The 19,869-nt window shown below is 39.8% G+C and overlaps 1 protein-coding gene across 2 annotated transcripts in view; it reads left to right on the top strand.

Annotated features, from left to right (window-relative positions):
• The first annotated feature begins 14,825 nt into the window (after positions 1 to 14,825).
• The window catches only part of QSER1 (glutamine and serine rich 1), a 62,579-nt gene continuing 57,535 nt past the window's right edge, over positions 14,826 to 19,869 (top strand). The window contains exon 1 of one of the 2 annotated variants that reach the window (XM_033119844.1): positions 14,826 to 15,007. In XM_033119844.1, the coding sequence (XP_032975735.1) occupies positions 14,826 to 15,007 (182 nt within the window). Of the gene's footprint in view, positions 15,008 to 16,758; positions 16,862 to 19,869 lie in introns of those variants that run through there. The other variant, XM_033119845.1, reaches the window with a different exon arrangement.

Below are 19,869 nucleotides of genomic sequence, written 5' to 3'. Positions count from 1 at the left end.
TAGGAAAAGTGGTCTTTTTAAAGCCACCTATATTACCTATAAAAATTTTACTACTTGTCATACCTTGGCTTTACATAAACACTTTGTGTCAAATAAGTTTGCACCTTGTACTTTGCGCTTATTTTCATCCTCTTTAAAAGGTCAGAGGCAAACTCTACTTTGCTCACCTTGTAACAATCAGACTAAGGCATAAAAGGGTAACTTGCCCAAAATCTGACATGTTGGAGAGAGCTAGGTTTAGAATGAGCAAGCATATTTTTGGAGGCCCACCTTGTATCTATAGAATTACACTGTCTCAAATTATGAAATCCAGGGATCTGGTTACTTCTCAATCTGTATGAGAAATTTATAAGCGTTTGTCATATATACATAAACATAAATAGGCACATATATTGCATATATATATGTATACATATATGCATTCTCACACACATGTATTTCTTAGGATGAATAGAAACATAAGATATGCTGTATCTTATTGAATCATAATTTGAAATATTCCACTAACTTGTTTACTCCCATTGCCTCATAAGAATCTAACTGCAAAGCTAGCTTCAGAACCCGGGTCGGCTCCCAGGTACCCCCACAGCAGCAGCCTAGGTTTGTAATGTGCTATTATTTGGTATAAAACTGTTGCTCTAACTTGAATGAAATTAGAATTCATCATTAAGATAATGAAATCACTGGTAATTGTAGAGCATTCAATGTTGCGCTCACAATACTTTAAATACAAAAAGGAAAATGTGACAGAACCATAACTAGCAAATGCTTATAATGATTGAAAATATCTCAATATAAAATTATTGACATATATTTCTTTCATTCACTCTTTTCTTGTACTTTTGGTGGTGGATTTTTTTGTTTGTTTGATTGGTCTGTTTTGTTTGTGCTTCTTCCCCAGGCAACTGATTTGTGTTCACCATTAAATCAACTTTGACACAAAGTTTCATATTTAATTAGATCAGTGTTCCCCTCTATTACCATCAGGAAATGAGTGGAATATGGATAAAAAAGGGGATGGGACTAGAAAAAGAGAAATACACATTTCTAAGGTTATATCTTCAATAGGATAGATAATTCTACGAAGAAAGTTTTGCGAAAGTTTTGCATCTGTTAATAATGTTCCCTCTGCATGAAAACACAGAGTGGGTGAAAAAAATCTCAGAACAATTAAAAACTGGAACAAAAGTGTCCTCTGTCTCTTTGGTTTCCCCTTTGTAAAATTCTAATCAATTTTTTCTATTGACAGATAGTTTATATGTGTATACTTTTTCTATATGTACAAGAGAATTTTTAATGAGAAAAGGTTTGTTAGTGCTGTTCGAAAACTCAATTTCATATTATTCATATCATTGTTCTAATTGAATGTAAATTAAATTTTATTAGTTATTAGCTTGATTTGAAATGTTGCATACGGTGCTTATACCATTAGAAGAGTGTCTAGAATTTCTGTAATATTTTTAAAACTAGGCTCTTCTGTAAATCACCAATATGGCATTTTAAACATGTGTGACGTAGGTTGATGCTTTCAATCTTATGTATTGTGTTTCCTCCAACATTTTTTTGTTTAAAAATGTTTTCCTAACAGGTTAAGAGTTTAAGGCAATCCAGTACATCAGTATTTTCATTATGTAGGGGAAAAAAAAACACATTTTTTAAATGCATAATGCATATTTTTCCTACAGCTTTGATTATGTTTTAGTTTTAATGGATTTCCTATTACAGACACTTTTTATAAATGTAAATAAACTTTATACGAAGTAAATATCTGTTGCTTGTTTCAATTAAACATACTTCTTCCTCATAATGGCATATAATTATATAAATTAAATGTGAACAACAGAATGCATGTTTTCAAAACAATGTTTACAGCATGGTGTTGCTGTATATATCTGTCACCCAGTGGGGCTAGCGCTTTGTTTAAACAATTTAGTTGCAGTTGTGAAAGTGCTATTCTCAAATACAGTTTTAATACTTAATATATTATTTGAGACAAATTCATAATATATTACTCCTTAAAACTATTTATTTCTGTGACCTATGTCTATATTATTTAAAAATCAAAAAATATAGTAATGTTCCACTAAATTATAGGAGTAACAGTACTTCTAGTTTAAACACATTAATCTGAAGTATCATACGTATAGGTAAACCTTGGTTATTATTAAATATTACTTCAGTCTCATAAATATTACTTCATGTTACACATTTAGACTACTTTAAAATTTTTTTGGATCAAATTGAGTTATACATACAAAATTACTTTAATCAAGGGAATGAGAAAACAAGCTAGTGACTAGGAGAAAGTACTTGCAAAAGACATCTGATAAAGGACTGCTACCTAAATTATATAACAGATTATTAAAACTCAACAATAAGAAAACAAACAATCTGATTTTTAAAATGGGCAAAAGACCTGAGCAGACACCTCACCAAGGGAGATATACCAATGGTAAGTAAACCTACGAAAAGATACTCAAGGAGCAGCCGGATGGTTCAGAGTGCGAGCTCTTAACAGAGTTGTGGGTTCGATTCCCACATGGGACAGTGGGCTGTGTCCCCTGCAACTAAGATTGAAAACAGCAACTGGACTTGGAGCTGAGCTGAGCCATCCACAACTAGATTGAAGGACAACGACTTGACTTGGAACTGATGGGCCCTGGAGAAACACAATGTTCCCCAATATCCTCCCCCCACCAAAAAAGAAAAGATACTCAACATTAAATGTCATTAGAGAATTGCAAGTCGAAACAACAGAGATACCACGACACACCTATCAAGATGGCCAAAATCTGGAACACTGACAACACTAAACATGGGTGAGGATGTAGAGCAATAGGAACTCTCATTCATTGCTGATGGGAATGCAAATTGGTACAGTCACTTTGGAAGACAGTTTGGCAGTTTCATACAAAACTAGTCTTCCGATTTGATCCAACAGTCGTCCTTCTTGGTATTTACCCAATTGAGTTGAAAACTTATGTCCACACAAAAACCTGCATGTGGATGATTACAGCAGCTTTTATTTATAATTGTCAGAACTTGGAAGCCACCAAGATGTCCTTCAGTAAAGAAATAGTTAACTGTGGTATATCCAGATAATGTGATATTATTCAGTGCTAAAAAGAAATGAGCTATCAAGTCATGAAAAGACATCATGAAAACTTAAATGCATTTTATCAAGTGAAAGAAGCCAGTCTGAAAAGGCTACATACTGTATATTTCAACTATATGACATTCTGGAAAAGGCAAAATTATGGGGATATTAAAAAGATCAGTGATTGTCAGGGTTTGGGGTAGACGGAGGGGGAAGGGTTGAATAGTTGGAGCATAGGAGATTTATAGGGCAGTGAAAGGGCTCTATATGATACATGTGGTGGATACATGTCATTATACATTTGTCCAGGCCTAGAGATACCCATATAACAATCGTTTCACCTGCTGAAAGTTCCCATCTGTCCCTTTACTGTCAATTTCCTGACTCTCTAGACTTAGGCTACCATCGATCCACTTTCTGTCACTATAGATTAGTTTTGCCTATACTAGAACTTTATATAAATCAAATCATATGACATGTACTCTTTAGTCGTTTATTTCTTTCACTCAGCACAATATTTTTGCATATGTCAGTAGTGTGTTCCTATTTACTGCTGAATAGTATTTCATTGTACTGATACAACAAAATTTGTCTATTCACCTCCTCATAAGAATTTGTAGGGCGGCCGGTTAGCTCAGTTGGTTAGAGTGCAGTGCTCTTAACAACAAGGTTGCTTGGTTAATCCCCACATGGGCCACTGTGTTCTCCACAACTAGATTGAAACAACTACTTGACTTGGAGCTGATGAGTCCTAAAAAAACACATTTAAAATAAGTAAAAGTTAAAAAAAAAAAAGAATTTGTACATAAACCTACTATGAACATTCATATACAAGTCTTTGGGGGTATATTTTCAGTTCTTTTGGGTAAACACCTAGGAGTAGAATTGCTGGTGATAAGTGGGTGTATATTTAACTTTATAAGAAACTACTAAATTGTTTTTCAAAATGGATGAACCATTTTACACTACCAACAGGAATGTATAAAGGTTCCAGAGGCTCCACATCCCTGCCAATGCTTGCTGTTACTAGTCTTTTAATTTTATCCACTCTGGCGGGTGTGCAGTGGTATTTCATTGTGGTTTTAATTTGCATTTCCCTAATGACTGATGATATTGAGTATCTTTCTATATGCTTATTAGCCATTCACTTATCTTCTTTTAGCAAGTGTTTATTCGAATCTGTGTCCATTTTTTAAATTGATTTGTTTATCTTCTTACTTTTGAGTTACAAGGGTTCTTTATTATGGATATGTCCTTTGCCACATATATTTGGCAAATATTTTTTTCTAGGTCCTAACTTGCCTTTTCATTTACTTAAAAAAATTTTTTTTTATTAGTTTCAGGTTGCCTTTTCATTTTTTTAACAATGTCTTTCAAAGAGCAGAAGTCTTACATTTTGATGGAGTCCAATTTATCAGCTCTTTTTTTATGTTCATTTTTTGTGTGTTTATCTAGCCAAGAAATCATTGTCTGCCCCAACTTGTAAAGATTTCCTTCTATGTTTTCTTCTAGCCATTTTATAGTTTCAGCTTTCACACGTCTAATTTTTGTGTGTATATGAACATAGAATCAGAGTTCATTTCCTCCCATTCAACTATGCAGTTTTAGCAAGATTTGTTTAAAAGGCTGTCCTTTCCCCAACCAAATCATCTGAATTATCTTGGAACTTTGTTGAAAATCAATGGATGATATATTTGGGGTTCTTTATTCTATTCCATTGATCTCTGTCTATCCCTATGCCAATATCATACTGTTTTGTTCACTGTAGCTTTGTAGTAACTCTTGAAAAGAAGTAGTATAAGTCCTCCAACATTATTCTTTCCTAAAATTATTTTGGCTGTTCAGGGCACTTTGCATTTCCATATACATATTGTCAATTTCTAAACCAAAATACTTCTGGGGTGGAGGGTGGCCAGATGGCTCAATTGGTTGGAGTGGGAGCTCTCAACAACAAGGTTGCTGGTTTGGTTCCCGCATGGGATGGTGGGCTGTACCCCCTGCAGCTAAAGATTGAAAACAGCAACTGGATTTGGAGCTGAGCTGTACCTTCCTTGGCTGGATTAAAGGACAACACTTGGAACTGATGGGCCTTGGAGAAACACACTGTTCCCCAATATTCCCCAATAAAAAAAAAAATTAAAAAGGAAAAATACTTCTGGGAATTTGGGATTATATTTAATTTATAGAAAAGTTTGAGGAGAATCAACCTCTTAACAATTACGAGTCCTCCAACCCATAATATATTTTTCAACATATTGATATCTTAAAAATTTTTTCTCAGCAATGTTCATAGGTTTCAGTGTGTTACATATATTTTGAAAAATTCATCCTTAAATAGTTCATGGTTTTTTTACACTATTTCAATGGTATTTTTAAAATATAAATTTTCCAACTCGTAGGTCTACACCCAAGAGAATTAAAAACATATGTTCACACAAAAACTTGAATATATATATTCATAGCAGCATTATTTATAATAACCCAATAGTGGAAACACCCAAATGTCCATCAATCTATAAATGAATACACAAAATGTCGTATATCCATACAATGGAATATTATTCAGCTGTAAAAAGGAATGAAGTACCAATACATGCTATGACATGAATGAACCTTAAAAACTGCTAAGTGAAATAAGTCAGACACAAAAGGCACATATATTGCATGACTCCACTTTTATGAAATGTCCAGAATAAGTAAATCCATAAAGACAGAAAGTAGATTAATGGTTCTCAAGGGCTATAGAGAGAGGGAAATGGGGAGTGTTTGCCAATGGGTGAGGTTTCTTTTGGGGGTGAAACAATCAAATGTTCTAGAATTAGACAGTGGTGATGGTTGCACAATTGTGACTATACTAAAAACCACTGAATCGTGTATTTTAAAATGGTGGCTTTTAAGTTTGTGAAATACATCTCAATTTTTTAAAAATTAATTTTCCAATTGTTTATTGTTACTTTATAGAAGTACAATTAATTTTTATTTATTAACCTTATGTCCTGCGAGCTTGATAAATTCAGTTATTAGTTCTATTTTTTCTTTGGTAGATTCCTTAGGATTTTCTATGACCTAATCATGATTTTCACAAATAAAGAGAGTTTTACTTTTTTCTTTCTATTTTTCTCATCTTGTTGCACTGGCTCGACCTCTAGTACAATGTTGAACGGAATGGTGTGTGAAAGAGAGAGCTTGACAGCAAATGTGGTCGATTTAGGGCTCAAGTCACGAGGATGCCTCGTATAGGGCTTAGGGCAAAACTAACTGTAAAGGAAAGAGGGACCAGTTGTGGTTCTAAGCTCATCAATACTATCAAGTAAATAGTACAGATGTGACTGTTGCAACCTTATTTTCAACAATATATGTCTTAACCTGAATCTAATAAAAAAAAAATGTATGTCTAAAAGGATCCACGCCCTCAGTGCTGACATAGGTGCACTCAAAACAGTGCTCTCATGTACTGTGGGTAGAAGAGATATTGATACAATTTTTCTGAAGAATAATTCAACAATATGTGTCAAGCACGAAGGAGCATCCATCAAGGAGCACCCAGGAATATTCATGTCCCATGACAAAGAAAGTCTGCTTCTAGGAATGTACCCTAAAGAAACAATGCGATTAAATATTTTCAGAAAGTTGCTTATTGCAGTAGTTTCGGAAAGCAAAAAATTGAAAACAACTTAAATGTCTAACAACAGATGAAGAGTTAAGTAAATTATGTCACGTCAATATAACAGATGATGAGCTATCAGAATTTTAATGAAATGAGAAAACTGCTATAGATAAAAGATTAGCACCAAGAGTTAAGCAGCCACCTTCCCATTTCCTGCATATCAGCAACTCTTATTTTTGTACCCTAGTTTTACTCTCTACCTGGGCTCTAGCTACTTTTCTAGCTCAGTAGTTTTGAAAGTTTTGAAAGTCATCATAGAAACCTCAGAGTTCTACAAGGTGCCTTACGGAGTTGGAGGTGAGGGCAAGGGAGAGTTAGCAAGCATCAGGATTCCACTTTTATCAGTATCACACACTGCGGGGGCATGTAAGCCTCACGGTGTTTTTTTAAAAAAAAAGACCCAAGCCCGTTTGGTTCACCCCTTGTATTGATAACTTCTTTGGGATTGTCTGTCCCAGTTCTGACGTCTTGAACATGTTTTTGGGATGTAGCTTTTATCATTCTTAGCAACATTCCTTCACTCTGTCTTGTCCCCTTAGTTACTCCATAGCTGACAGGAGAAGATTCAATAATGACTTAGATTTGGGGACAGCCACTTATGACAAGATATACATAAAAACTTAAATTGCAGTACTAAAATTAAGTAGTTACAACAAACAATAGTATAAGAGATGTTTCCCCAAAAGCACAACTGGAGAAAATGATTTGGATGTAAATAGTCGAATTGGGGGTCAGCAAGAATGATGGAGCAGGGCGAGAGACAGGGCAGAAGGACAAGCCAGAGGGCATTTTATCAAAGTTGGTAATAAAGGCTTACTTCCGCAAGGACCACAGAGAAAGGTGCAAAACGCCTCCCATAACAGCCCACCTGGAAGCTGGGAAGCTGCTGTGTTTATCCAATGACTTCCTTCCGTTCTCCGTTCTCCAAGGATTGAGGGTATCTCCTAATGGGGAAATGCAAATTCCCCTGCATTTCAGGGAGCTTCAGTGGTGTCAAAGAAAGCAGAGAGAAGAAAGATACCTAACAGAGTCTTGGGGTAAGATGCTGTGAGCATGAAGTAAGTCAAAACTGCCTGGGAGGTGAGCCAGGGATGTGATGTGGGCACCAGAGGGGTCTGCTGCAACATGTCATGTTTCTTTTTAAAGTCATGAGCGAGCAGGCATGTTTCATGAACAGTAAAAAAATGAGCATATGTAAATACAATAAAACTCATATAATGAACAGTCTAATGCTTGCTTTGTTACTTTCATAAATGTTCTCTGTGAGCGGATTTTGTCTGTGTTCATGTGTAGAACTCTATGAAGACACTGAATTTCAGTTTTTCCCCTGAACAGAGAAAGCACTCACGGAAGCAGAAGACATGTGGAAAAAGAGACTACAAGTTTCTTAAGAATTTGCAGAAATTTGGGAGAGGCTTTTTGAGTTTCACAAGATGTTCGAGACCACCTTATCTTGAACTTAAGAAACTAAAAAAATTCCATGTGACAAAACTGAATCTGATACCAAGTAATGATATGCTTGTATGCTTAGTAGTTAATATATATATACTAACATTAACATGCATGAAAATTAGGTGAAGTCTAGATCTTTCCCAACAAACCTCCTTTACCACCACGCTATCTAGGGCTTTGGAATAAAGGGAACAGAGAAGTAACAAGAGAAGGGAGAGGATGTAAACCAGTAAAGTGTGCCTTACACCTAGGCTGCAGCTGAGAGAAGCTGGAAGCTTGAGAAGACATGCTCTACTACACTTGGCTTGAGGTTCAGTCCTCCAGCAGCAAAACCTCTGGAAAATATTTATTTCAAGTTGTGTTTACAAACAACCAGAACAAAGGGGACTATCCCAAGTAGTGAAATGGTTTTTGTTGTTGTTGCTTGTTATTGTTGGTGTTGGTGTCGGTGTATGTATGTGTATGTGTGTAAACGTATGAAGGGACTGTGTTCTTTATGTCGGTACCCCAGTGTTCCATTCAGGCTGAAGACGTAGACTAGGGTGGGACATTAAAAAGGGCAAGGAGATGTTTCCCATGCCTTTGATCATGTCACTCTTTGCTTAAAAGGTTTTCATGGCTACTTATTGTGAGGAAGTATACTGAAGTCATTTAATGTTTGGCTATTGGACCAAATATGGGACTATTTGAACATTACAATAAACAAATATTTATTTTACTTAACAGATTATAATTCTGTGTTCAAGGACATCCCCCCCCCCCCACCCCAGACCACCCTCACTTTCAATGATTTGCTACAAGGACTCACAGGTCAGAGAAGATGTTATACTGATGGTTAACTACAGTTTGTTATAGTAGAAGAATACGATTAAAATCAGGAATGGAAAAAGTCAGATAGTGCAGAGTACAATGGAGACCAGATGCAAGTTTGCAGTTGTCCTCTCCCAGTAGAGTCCTGTAAACATTACCACGTGAAGTATTGCCAACCAGGGAAGCTCACCTGAGCTTTGGTATCCAGGGCTTTTATTGGGAATTGGTCACACAGGCATGGCTGACTGCCCTGGTAACTGACCTTCATTCTTCAGCTTGTCCAGATATTAAGCTGCTACTGTGTGGTCCAAAGCCCCCACCATAAATCACATTGTTAGCATAACCTATTTGGTGAGGGCCAAGGCCTCAGGTAAACAAAGATACTCTTAACAGGCTGGTTATTCCAAATGCTTAGAAGTTATTGCCCTGGAGGCTGGCAAGGGCCAAACCTTTCTTTGGAATGTACAAGGTTTGGGCAACCTGGACATGCTGAGCTAATCCTTCTGCACAAACCCATTGAATAAAATAAGAATCCATGAGTCTATACTGAGAGATAGATAGATAGATGATAGATAGATAGATAGATAGATAGATAGATAGATAGATAGATAGATAGGTGATAATAAGGAAAAGTTCCTTCTTATAGAAGAATAATAACTAATGATGATAGGAAGAATGATGGAGTTAGAAAAATCACTATTGGCAAACATAATAATAATCACTTCAAGCAAGAATCATCAATGGATACTCTAATGAGTTGATTGGTGGTCCCTCAAAAGATATGTCTATGTCCTACTCCTCAGAACACGTGAATGTGACTTTATTTGAAAAAGGGGTCTTTACAGATGTAATTAAATTAAACATCTTGAGATGAGATCATCCTTGATTACCCAGGTGGGCCCTAAATCCAATGAATAATATTCTTATAAAAGACAGAAGAGCAGACAGACATACAGAAGAGAAGGCATTGTGAGACAGAGGCAGAGATTGGAGTGATGTGGCCACACACCAAGGAATGCCACCAGAAGCTGGAATAGTCAAGGAAGAATTCTCCACTAGAGCCTCCTGGGGGAGCACACAGCCCTGCAGACATCTTGATTTCAGACTGTCCTCCAAAACTGTGACACAGTAAATTTCTGTTGTTTTAATCCATCCAGTTTGCGATAATTTGTTGCAGCCGCCACAGGAAACTAACACAGATGCTAAAACCAATGGTGAAAGAATGAGGCTTCAGGAATTTACAGTCTCAACATACCCACAAAATACTAATTAATTATAAAAGGAAATACGGTAGCTCTTCAATGGAGAAGCCTGGCAATAACTCTTTAACCAAGATTATTGGGTTGTGGAGTTAAACATAGATGGTTTGAAGCTCCGCTTGCACCATCATCAGTTTATATTAGCCTGCATAATTTGGGGAAGTTACTTAACTTCATTAAGCCTCAATTTCCTGTAAAATGGGAATAATAATTACTAATACCCATATCTTAAGGATATTTTGAGGATTAAATGAGGCAATCCATGTAAAGCCCTCAGCATAGGATCTAGCACATATGCATTCAATACATATTGGTTATTCTGATAATAGCTATCACCTACAGAATGAAGTCTAAAGTTCCTGTAATATATTCATGGAGATAAAAGATACCCTCAATGAAAGACTTTATGATCAGGCGACACCCCTATCTTTCCAGCTCATACTTAAATTGTGCATCATTCCCAGACCTTCTGGTCTCCAAACACTCAATCTTTCTTCCTCCAGACCCCTGATCAGCTAAGCCATTCACCAGAGCCCAAGAGTCCATCCATATCCATAGCTCAGACCACTCCCTCCACATACAAAATTGATGATCAAAGATGCTTCTTCATCTGACTGGGAGGAATGTCTCATCACTGTCTTTCAGTGGCACCTCCCAGTGAGGCTGTGGCTTCCAAAGAAGCAAGCTTAAATGCAGCTCTTCTGACTCCATTGCTGTCTCCCTAGGGGGTATGGCAGGGAACTGAGAGAGCAAAGATGATTGATAGGGTCAAGATTTGGAGACTAAGAAAATGATAGTTGGACTTAACTTCCTTTCTGATGTTTTAACTTAATTTCTGACATTGACCTAACAGAACAGAAAATAGGGCTGCAATGGCAAAGATAGAGCTTATAGTTGCCCTCAATGCCAGAAGAGAAAGGAAAAATGGGAACTAGGCCCCCTCCCCACTCAATCAACTCAATTCTCAGTGAAACCAAAAACTTGACCTTCTTGGATCTTTCTAATTAATGGTTGGTCTGCTTGTAACATTGGAATATATGGACTTACTGACTACATTTCTAGTCAGGCAATCCCAAATTCTGGATTTCCCAACAAGCTAATAAACAAGGCTGGCTTAGTGGAGATGAAGTCCCATTGCTCCCTCCCCCAAATGATTGCCTCCATTACCTTAAAGATAGTTGCTGAGCCCTGGGCCTCAGTTTCAACAACAAAATTAGGATGATGAACTACTCAGTCTAACTCTAAGCTTCCTACCAGCTGAAATACTGATTTTTTTTAATGGGATGGGACGAAGTTTGGGAGATGTGGGAAATGAGGAGAGACTGTTCATGGACATATTCTAAGGCATCACTACGTCCTAGCCAATAGACTCAGAAGGAAGATAGGGGTAGGGGTAGAAGAAAGACTCCTTAAGTGTAGAATTTCCATTCATCTTGCAACCAAACTGCCTTTGATTTAATCAATTTCAAACCCTGTCCCCAGTTTTAGAATTGAGATAGTTGTAGTGGTTTGTTTAGAAGGGACTATGTAAGTGACTAAATGAAATTTCTGAATGGGTATTTTTAAAATAGAATATGTATTTATTCATTCAATAAATATGTATTTAGAGTGTACTATCATGCCAGACGTAGCACTAAGTGCTGGGGATACAAGGATGGATTAAATACACTCCTGCCTTTAAGGAACTCATGATCTGTGAGGGAAAGAAAAAGATACACAATTAATTGTAATGCAATATGGTACTGTTAAATATAAGCGTATAAGCACCATAGGGCAATTGAAAAGGAAGCGATTGGTTTTGCTTTGGAAAGTTGGGGGAATGCCACGGAAGACAGAATGTTTGATCTGGATCTTGGAAGATGAGTAAAAGTTCCACAGGCAAAGAATGTAACAACCATTTTTATGTAAATGAGAACCACGTGACGGGGGTAGCGGGTTAGCTCAGTTGGTTAGAGCGCAGTGCTCTCAACACCAAGGTTGCCCGTTCGATCCCCTGCATGGGCCACTGTGAGCTGTGCCCTCCACAACTGGATTGAAACAACTACTTGACTTGGAGCTGATCGGTCCTGGAAAAGCACTTGAAATAAAAATTTAAAAAGTTAAAAAAAAAAAAGAACCACATGGCTCCTTGTAGAATTTTGACATGTCTACATCAGATTTAAAGCAGCTTCGCTGGGGATTATTTGAAAGAGATCATGAAAAGTTTTCAGTGTTGGGAGTAAATTTTCAGTAGGGAAGAAGACATTCGTTAGATATCATCAATTTTACCAAAAGATTTAGTGATATTATTTGTAGACATGTTGTAATACTGGAAATACACGTGTTATTGATTTAGGGTAAACTAATGAAATTTCACTTAATAGGCAAAAGAACATCATATATGGTGACAGTTATATTTTTAATTTTTAAATACTAAACATTTCTCTTAATATCTTTTCTCTGATTTATGCGACATAAATAAACTACATAATGGTGTGAGGTACTATAAAAGGTTTTACTGGCACTTGTTTGGTATTGCCTATATACCTCACTGAGTACCATTTAAGAGTATCTCAAACTAAGTGCCATAAAACGTTTATAGCATGTCACTCCACTTCCTACACTTTCCATAGAGACAAAACCTTAGTGCTCACAAAAGTACTTATAAATGTAGTAGTCAGTAGTGAAAACTTTTAAATTTAGATTACAGACTTCTAGTTGCAGTAAGAAAAATAAATGTTGTAAGGAAGATGTACGTTACTTCTCTGCAGGACCTCAGATTATCTGGCAAATTCCTTCCCCAAGGAAAACCACTTTTCAAAGATATCCTCAGTAAATGCATACTGGAATTAACATAAAATTGGCCAGGTCACTTGTGTCCACACGTTTGAATTCATTTGTAAAATAACCACCACTCACTTCCTTGCTTCCCCACCCTGGGATCAGACTCCAAGCATCACAGGTGCCGAAAGATTTACAAAAAGGAGTGAATAGGAACAAAAGGATGGAGGCGCCAGGAGGAAAACAATCTCCCAGAACAAAATTAGTCTCAAAAGGAATACCAGATCCAATACCAGGTATTACGGAAGTTTAAACTGCTTTTACTAGGTCTTCTACTATGCTGGCCTGATTTGTTTAAACCTTTATGTTAGGCTTATCTTGTGGGATAGATTTCTGTGCTAATAAGCACATAATAGGTGTTAAACCAAATTGGTTTTTCAGGGTGGTGGCCAATAAATATAAATTTTACTGGTATTTTTAACTTTTGCTTTATGCCTTAAGGAACAAACGATGTTTTCTATCATCCCTAAGTTTCAGTACTAGAGTAAAAGAAAAACTCATATACAATAGAACAGCCTCAAATAATCATTAAATTACCCCTCACCAAACAACTTGGAGGTCACAGAGGAAATGTTTAGGGTAGAGTCTTGCTGAAGTTCCAAGTCTCAAACAAAAAACTCCAAGACAAAGTGTGCATCGGGAGTTTAAATTTATTGTAAAGTCATCCAGATGGTAGATGGATTGATCAATGAAGAGGGAGTATTTATCTTGGGATAGAAGATTCTGAAATCCAGAAGGAGAAAATCCCCAGGGAGGGGGTGGGTACAGTTAATTAGAGCCCCTGGGAAAGGACTTTTAACGAGGATTGGAAAATAACGTTTTAATTTGAATCTCTTTGAATATAAATCTCCCCCTAACAGCAGGAAAAGGGTCCCCTAGCCGAACAAGCTTTGGGCAGGAAGGGAGTAAACGGAACTGTAAAACAGCCCGCTCAGCTGTTTCTGGTTTGGGACTCGGTTCAGAGAAAGAAATCGCGATGTGGGAACTGAGTATTTGGGTCACTCAAAATAATTCGAAGGGTCAAATAACGAACTCCAGGCAAAACGCTGACAAGCCTCCCCCCTTTGTATTCCCCTACGCTGGGTTTCCGCTCAATTTCCCCTCCCTTGAGCTAGGCGAACAGCAGGCGCGGCCCCTTCCCACGCGGGGCGCTGCGAGCGCGGACAGCTCCCCTTACAGCAGCCGACGGCGGGAAGTCCGCAGCCCGCGGGCTACGGCTGCCGGGCGCCCCTCCGGGTCGCCGGAGCCGGCTGGGCCGGGCAGGCCTCGAGCCCTCCCCGCCCCGATTGGCCATCAAGAGGCGGCCGGTGGCGGCGGAGGCCCGCGAGCCGCGAGCGCGGGGCGCCGAGGGGAGGCGGGGCGAGGCCGCCGGGTGGAGGGGGGCGGGAGGTGCATCCTGGGAAATCCACCAACATGGGGCGAAGCCGCCGCCGCCGCCGCGAGTCCGGGCCGCGGATGCCGCCCCTTCCCTGACGCCCAGCCGGGCCTCGCCCCGCGCCGCGGCCGGGGTTCCCCAGGCACAGACTGGCCAGCGCGCCCTCCGCCCGTCCGCCAGCCGGGGCCATGTGAGGGGGCAGCTCCCTCCGCCGCCGCCTCCTCCTCCTCTTCCTCCCCCGCCCCCTCCCCCTCCCGCCCCCTCCCTCCCTCCCCTCCCGCCCCCCTCACACAGGGCCCTAGAGGAGCCCCCACTGCAGCCCGCCCTCCCTACGCAACCCCCACGATGGACAGGAACTACGCGACCTCCGGCTTCGCCGACCCGCCGCCGCAGCCCGCGCCCCCCGCCGCCCCGGCCAGCGCCGCGGCACCACCCCCCGCTCCCGCCTGGGCCTACGAACCCCGAGCCGCGGTCGCCGCCGCCACCAGCAGCGGCAGCAGCGGCAGCAGCCCCAGCCTCAAGGCCAGGTAGGGAGGGTGGGCGGCAGGGTCCGGGTGGGCCAGGAAAGGCCGGGGATGCATTTGGGGCCTTCGCCCCTGTGCAGCACCGCGGAGGGGTCCGGGCCCGGCGGGAACCCTCCACGCGTCTCCTGGTCCTCGCCCCCGACGGAGAGGAGGCTGATGACTCCTGTGGGGTGGACTCGGGATGGGTGGGGGCGCCCAGTGCGGGATTCGCGCCCGGGACTGGTCCGGGACGTGGGACTGGGCGGGAGTCGTGGGTCTCCGTCACCTCCCGTGTCCTGGGCTCTCACATGGTGAAGTTTGGGTTCGTGACTTAACTCGGCGATCACGGAGACCCGAGACTGTCTCCGGGAGGGCCGAGGGGGGCTCGGACGAGTTCGGGGCAGTGACATTCCATTGTATTGGAACCGACAATGTGGTCTTGGGGGCCCGGGCAGTGTGAGAGTGGGGGAGGCGGGAGAGGAAGAGGCGCCAAGCCGCGTCCCTGACATTGGGGGACCCGGGAAGGCTGGGCTGTTGGAGAACCTCCGGGTGTGGGGCCTCGGGAGGGGTCCCGGTGGCGCGCGAACGCTGCCCGGGGCTGGGTGACATATGTTTGCAGTAGTGGCCAAGATTAAGCTATTTCTCTTCCACGCGTTTAAAGTTACTCTTCGGTTTTCTCCCCTTTCAACAACAGCAGGAAGTAAGGAATCTCTCTTTGCCTTCTGTGTCTTGGGGTGACTAAAAGTTGGGAAGAAATTGGAGGGGGGCGTCAGTGAAGGCCATAAATGTTGAAGAACAGAAGCATGCTTTTCCATCTCGGCTTCTGAAGCTCTGGTTCATTATGTGGCGCGGGGTTCAAGAGTTCATCTTTGCTCCAACATGACCAAGGAATCTAAAATGTTGACTCTTACTAGATATTTAAGCTCGCGGGAAATGTGTAGTAGTGCCACACTGTGAAACGGGTCATTTGAATGATAACTGGAAGGCGTGGTCTGGTTTGGATGATTCGGGAGCGGGGTGTTTTAAAGCCACCTCTGCCGAACAATGCAGAATCTGGTAGGTGCAGTTTCTGATTACAAGGACCAGGGAATCCTGGGTTGCTAATGACTTCATCCTCAACTACCAACAGGAAGCTTCGTGGCTTTATGATCTCATCAGATTTCTTCATTATTGTCACGACAGAAGTGAACTTTTTTTTTTTTTTTTACTTTATATATTACAGTGTTTTAGGTTATCTTCTTTGTTTTTATGAAAGTTCCACTTTCATGATTTGGAAAATACGTGCGAAGAGTAGCTGGTCTTTGTGTGAGATAGTAGCTTGGGATGATTGTGAGAGAATGAGAAAAATTTGGTTCAAGAAAAAGGAAATAAACTTCCTTAGAGAATTTCAAGTCCTTTGTTTAAAAGACCTAGGATTTTCGGTCTTTTAAAGAAAATAATGGTGATGCGCTAATTTTGAACTAAACACGTAAATGCTGCAACCTTTCTATAACAGTCATAACTTTGTATTATATACAATTAAGGCATTTTAAGTTTTATGAAAGATGTTTGACACCTTTCCCATTATTATTATCATTATCATTATTTTTGTGGTAATTTGGCTATCATTTTTCAAGTAGCTTTTGCGTTGAATAATTTTACAAACTAAAATTACTTTCTCTACAGTGAACAGCACTGATAGGTATTTGTGCATCATTTTTTTGTTTTAAATGAAAAAAATGCTTTGTTAGGTAAGTGCAACAAATGCTATCAAGTTATTTCTGTTATTTCTTTTAGCAGAATACTTCTGAGGCAAGAAACTAAAATCTACTTGTTATATTTTCCAAATGTTATTTATCAAAGTAACAAAGAATGACTTCCCAAACACATTTGAAAACAGTAAGTAGATTCATTTGGAACACATAATCTGAAAGAAATTCATTTTTCTGTTTATTGGAAGTTATTGATTCTTAAATGCTAAGCTCCCTCCCCCCTTAAAAATATATTTTTGGGATGGGGTCAGCTAAATTATAGCATAGAAAATGCACGCTTTCCCCCTTCCCCACCAACTTGCTTTGTGTTAGGATCAGGCCATCTGTACAGGGTTACACACACTGCTTAATTGTGCCTCACTTTATTTCTCAAACTGCGCAATGTCCTCTGATTTTATTTCAGTTATACAGAAAATACTGAATCTGAAATATACCCAGTAAGGCTTCCAGTATTCCACATTTTCAGAAGCCTATTCATATTTTTATAACATTTTTAAAGAGCTTTTTCATAATTCATGTATCAGATGAATGTTTTTGTTCCCCTTTGTGGCAGTTTCTTCTTGAGGGTGCAAATGAGTAGTAGTTGTGATGATGTAATATGGATACTTATCCATAAAGAATAGCTTGTCTGTCACCTTGTTTTCAGTAGTAACCTATTCAGAAGCTAACAGATGGTAATAACATTCAATGATTACTGGCATGGGATCTAATAATATCCTACTTTCGGCTTGGCCCTGAAATGAACATTTTCAATCAGTTGATGGGAAAAAGCATGGTAAAATATTTTTCATGAATTTGAAATAATACTTTTTTGATATAGCAGCTCCATCAGGTGTAAAGTTTTTCTGTTGTTTTAACCATTGAGAAATAAAGACCTAATGGGAAACCCTAGCATTTTCCCTTAAATAGGGTGTATAGAGAGATGTCTGAGTATTTCTAAAATAGTCCTTGCTAGGCACATGGGAGGTTCGGGGGTAAGAACTGGTCATATAAATCTCCATTTATTTGTGCTTTTCGGTTTTAAGGACCAAATGAGCATATCTTTACTTTTCACCATGGAGTTGGAAATACTTTTTTGTGGGGCTCTTTTAGATAGTATAAATACCTTTGCATGCTTTTGGAAATAAGATGATCATCAGGAAGCTGCAGACGTGCTGCCTTTTATCTACCTCATATTTATATCCTGTACAGAACAGGAAGAGACAAATTTTATCATGGACCTTTTGATGTTTTTGTATTTGAATATGCACCAGAACGTGACTAAATGAAAACAATTTTTTAAAAAACTAGAGTTATATTTGTTTTTTCACTTTCTAACTTGAAACAGTCTGGGTTTTCTTTGCCCCCAGTTTTTAGAATTTCCTAATCCATAAATTCTTTCTGATTATAGCATGAATGTGTAATGAGTATAATCGGTACCCCTCCAATAAACAAAACGATTAGCTTCTCTAAAAATGGTCAGCTACGATATTAAGGACTTTCTAATTAAGTTTTAAAGCTAGAGTTTCCCTCAAGACTTTTGGGAGAAGACCTTGTAAGATCACAATTTATGAGGAATAGGGACAATACCAAGTTAGTGAAAGGTTATTTTAAACAAACTTCTGTTGTCCAGGAAGTATTTTCCCAAAGAAACAATGCTGTAAGTAATAGTAGCTATCATTTCCTGAGCAACTTATTTGTGCTAGCTACTGTTTTAAGTGGTAAATACACATGCACACTAATCCTTTGAGGCAGGCATTATTTTTACCTTTTTATGAATGAGGAAACCAATGCACAGAGACGTTAAGTAATATACTTACAGCTACATAGTTACTAAGTAGTGGAGCTGCGATTTAAACCTGGTCAATGTGAATCTGGAGCCTGCATGTCTAATTACTGTACTGCTTCATGGTAAGATAGTCTAATGCTGTAATCATATTATGGGTTAAATGAGCTTTTGTAGCTGGCCTGGAAACCTAACCATTAGTAATATATTTATTTCAGTGTTTGTCACCATTGACCATTTTTTCCTAATTGAAGTATGCTTCCTTTCACTTCCATAGCACAGTATTTCCCTGGTTTTCCTCCTACCTCTGTCTAGCCCACTGCTTTCCCCTGTTCTTCATTAGTTCTTAACTCTTCTAATCTCTACATGTTGTCATTTCCTTAGGGCTTGGGACTGATGATTTCTCATCCATTCTGTGCTTTCTCCTGAGGACATTGCATTCATGTTCATGGCTTTAAATGTCACCTCTGGAGATGCCCATTGATTCAAAGGCATAAGTGCCCAGGGTGGCATTCTTTACTTCCAGTTCAGTGGAGCATTATTGGGTCTCCTGATGAAGCATTCCTCCCTCTGGACCTTAGACCTCTAGGCCAGCAGAGCATAAGGTCACTGGAATAGGAAGCAAAAATTTTGCTAGTGGGTCACTAGGCGTGTTAGTGAGTGGTGCCATTGCCATTCTGCCCCTTGAGTCCTGAACCCGTGAATCCTGGCTATTGGAGAAACAGTACTAGGCAACAAGATGCTGATTGACAGCATAGGTAGCCTTCTGGAGAACCTTGCTCCAGCCCTGCAAGGTATTGCCACCTAGCTTGTTCTGGAACTAAGTCTTCAAAAGGCCATTTCAGGGGCCCGCCCGGTGACTCAGGCAGTTAGAGCTCCATGCTCCTAACTCCGAAGGTTGCTGGTTCGATTCCTATATGGGCCAGTGGGCTCTCAACTACCAGGTTGCCAGTTCAATTCTTAGACTCCCACGAGGGATGGTGGGCTGCGCCCTCTGCAACTAGCAACGGCAACTGGACCTGGAGCTGAGCTGCGCCCTCCACAACTAAGACTGAAAGGCAACAACTTGACTTGGAAAAAAGTCCTGGAAGTATACACTGTTCCCCGTTAAAGTCCTGTTCCCCTTCCCCAATAAAATCTTAAAAAAAAAAAAAAAAAGGCTATTTCACTGTTCTGTGAAGGCAGCTGCTTCAGGATTTTGGAGAACAGAGTAAGTCCAGTAAGTTCCACGAGCATGGGCCCGTACCCATACTTCTTTTGCTGTGAAGTGAGTTTCTTGACAGAAATAGTGCTATGTGGACTACTCTGATGGAGGGTAAGGCACTGGCATCCTGTAAGTCCACAGATGGTAGTTTTGGCAGAATCACTGG

This window comes from Rhinolophus ferrumequinum, chromosome 11 (genome assembly GCF_004115265.2).
Source record: "Rhinolophus ferrumequinum isolate MPI-CBG mRhiFer1 chromosome 11, mRhiFer1_v1.p, whole genome shotgun sequence".
In the NCBI taxonomy this organism is placed as follows: domain Eukaryota; kingdom Metazoa; phylum Chordata; class Mammalia; order Chiroptera; family Rhinolophidae; genus Rhinolophus; species Rhinolophus ferrumequinum.
Note: the sequence above shows the minus strand (reverse complement) of the source record. Positions and strands in the feature narration are given on the sequence as shown.